A 2,500-nucleotide genomic window follows, 5' to 3' on the forward strand; every position below is an offset into this window, starting at 1 on the left:
ATGTATAGTGTACCAACACACATCATGAAGGGAGTCATTCAACCTTTTGGTGATTTTTAAAAACGTGTCACTAACCTGCGACGAACTATGGCCTTTCTGTAGCTCTGGCAATGAATCTTTGACATACTGGGAGATACTTTTTTTTTAGGTATATTAACAGTCACATTGTCTGTATGAGTCTATAATGATCTCGGTATTATACTCTTTTCATTAATAACATATCTACTTTAACTGTCTTAGCCCCGTGACATTCTTTTAAAAATCACACAATTCAGCCGCACGTTTTACTCGGGAAATCGCAAAAACGCCTCTCTCAACTCACCGACTTGCCAGCCTTCCTGTCCCTCTCTCTCTCCTTCTCCTTCTCCCTCTTCATTTCCTCCTCTTTCCTCCTCGCCAGGACCCTATCGTAGTCCTTTTCATAGGCATCGTAGATGTCTGAAAATCCTACGTTGGCGGAGAAGGTCGTGCCCGGAGGAGGGTCCGTCTGGATGGGGAGGTCCTGCAGAAGGGCGTCGCGGTTGGAGGAGGTTTACAAGGTAGGGAGGCAGATGGAGCGGATAGTAGATGGGGGTAGAGAGTAAGAAAAGTAGAGAAGGGAGGTAGGGAGAAGCAAGAAATGAAAGTAGATCTCGGGGAAGAAGAAGTAGACATAGGAAGCAGTAGCAAGAAATATAATTAGAAGCAAAAAGTAAAACAAGAGATAGGCGTTGTAGGAAATACGAAGTTGGAATTTGTACGTTAGACAATTATAATGAAATGGGATACAGGAGGAAGGCTGAATGAACAAAACTAATGGCGGTAATGAGACATTTGATTTTGGGCAATGGAGAAAATCTGTGAGCGGTCATATGCAAATAGAATTTCGGTTTAAACATTAATACTGCAACTCAATATGCTACAGTAGATTGGACGATTGGGATTGAAGTTAGAACATGTGCGGGCTCTGTCTGATGAAAGGCAGATAGAAATGTGAACTACGACTTTGCCACGACAAAAATTCCACTTAAACACCTTACATATCACAAATAGCAAAAAAAAAAAAAAAAAAAAAGAGAAAAAAAAAAAAGTATGGAAACAGAAGAATAAAAACGCCACACCAAACTCAAAACAGAAAACTGAACCACCGACGAATTAAACAGCGACCTCACCTTCATAACCACTCGAAAAGTCTGCGAAACACGATCACTATAATTAAACGGGTTCGGTTGGGCGTCTAACTTCGCCAGCTCCTCCTTCGTCATGTAGGCCCCGTACAGCTCCTCCATTTCCTTCGCGTTTTCGTCATTTACTTGAGTTTCCGCTTCAACTATTTTCTCTGTGGGACATCAGATCGTGTTTTAAATAAATCAACAGTGGACGAAGTTCTGGATGAAATAGTAACCGTCTATAGTTTTCTTTTTTTCGAATTAAACGCTAAAACTAAATCTGTTTCTAAAACCATGCATAAAGCCTACCAACCTCCGTGTATAGACGCCGTGTCCTTCCTTCTCTCCTCCTTCTCGAGATCCTCCTTGTGTACGATCCTTGACGGAAGCGAAAGGAGATCGAATACCACATCCTGACTCGGCACAGGCTTGAATGCGCCGCTCTTGAAATCGAAGAGGACCTGCGAGCCATTGCCCATTCCCGACGCGGAGATTTTGATGTCTATCTCCTTCTCGCGGACTCGATGCTGAGTGGGGGAGGGAGAGGGAGAAGTAAATATGGGGAGAGAAGGGGAGGGAGAGAAGGAGGGGGAAGGAAAAGTAAATATGGGGAGAGAAGGGGAGGGAGAGAGAAGGAGGGGGAGGGAGAAGTGAATAAGGGGGAGAAAAGGAGTGAGGAAGGGAGATTGAAGGAGAGGGATGCTGAGGAACAGCTGAAAGAGAGGGAGAGGAAGGGAGAAGGAGGGGAGAGGGAGAGAGAAAAAGTGGGGATAGGGGGTGAAAGAGTGAGGAAGGGAAAAAGAAAGCGAGAGAGAGAGCGAGCGAGAGAGAGAGAGAGAGAGAGAGAGAGAAAGAGAGAGAGAGAGAGAGAGAGAGAGAGAGAGAGAGAGAGAGAGAGAGAGAGAGAGAGAGAGAGAGAGAGAGAGAGAGAGAGAGAGAGAGAGAGAGAGAGAGAGAGAGAGAGTAAATGGCTGAAGCTACAAAAAAAAAAAAAAAAAAACACAATTAATTCGAAGAATAATGAGACGCGTTGATAACTGGATCCAAATTAAAGCTTAATTAGCAAGTATATCGCCTCATCGTTCTACTTTAGGTGATAAATGTTTCGCCTCGGCCATTAAGCGGCGGTAATCGGGTTCATGGCTTGAGCTCGTTTCGCGCGTGCAAAAAGGTAGAATTAAAATCTTTTCTTTTATCGCGTGCACACACACACACACACACACACACACACACACACACACACACACACACACACACACACACACACACACACACACATACACACACACACACACACATATATATATAAAATATATATATATATATATAATATATGTATATAAATATATATT

General features: G+C 43.3%; 1 protein-coding gene across 1 annotated transcript in view; it reads right to left on the bottom strand.

Moving 5' to 3' along the window:
- LOC125025596 (dynein intermediate chain 2, ciliary-like) overlaps positions 1-2,500 on the bottom strand; it is a 21,596-nt gene that overhangs the window by 11,948 nt on the left and 7,148 nt on the right. The window contains exons 2-5 of the mRNA XM_047613620.1: positions 1,462-1,675; positions 1,152-1,318; positions 398-502; positions 76-126 (exon numbers count right to left, since the gene is read on the bottom strand). Of these exons, the coding sequence (XP_047469576.1) occupies positions 76-126; positions 398-502; positions 1,152-1,318; positions 1,462-1,675 (537 nt within the window). The remainder of the gene's footprint in view (positions 1-75; positions 127-397; positions 503-1,151; positions 1,319-1,461; positions 1,676-2,500) is intronic.

The sequence above is a fragment of the Penaeus chinensis genome, chromosome 5, assembly GCF_019202785.1.
Source record: "Penaeus chinensis breed Huanghai No. 1 chromosome 5, ASM1920278v2, whole genome shotgun sequence".
NCBI classification, from domain to species: Eukaryota; Metazoa; Arthropoda; class Malacostraca; order Decapoda; family Penaeidae; genus Penaeus; species Penaeus chinensis.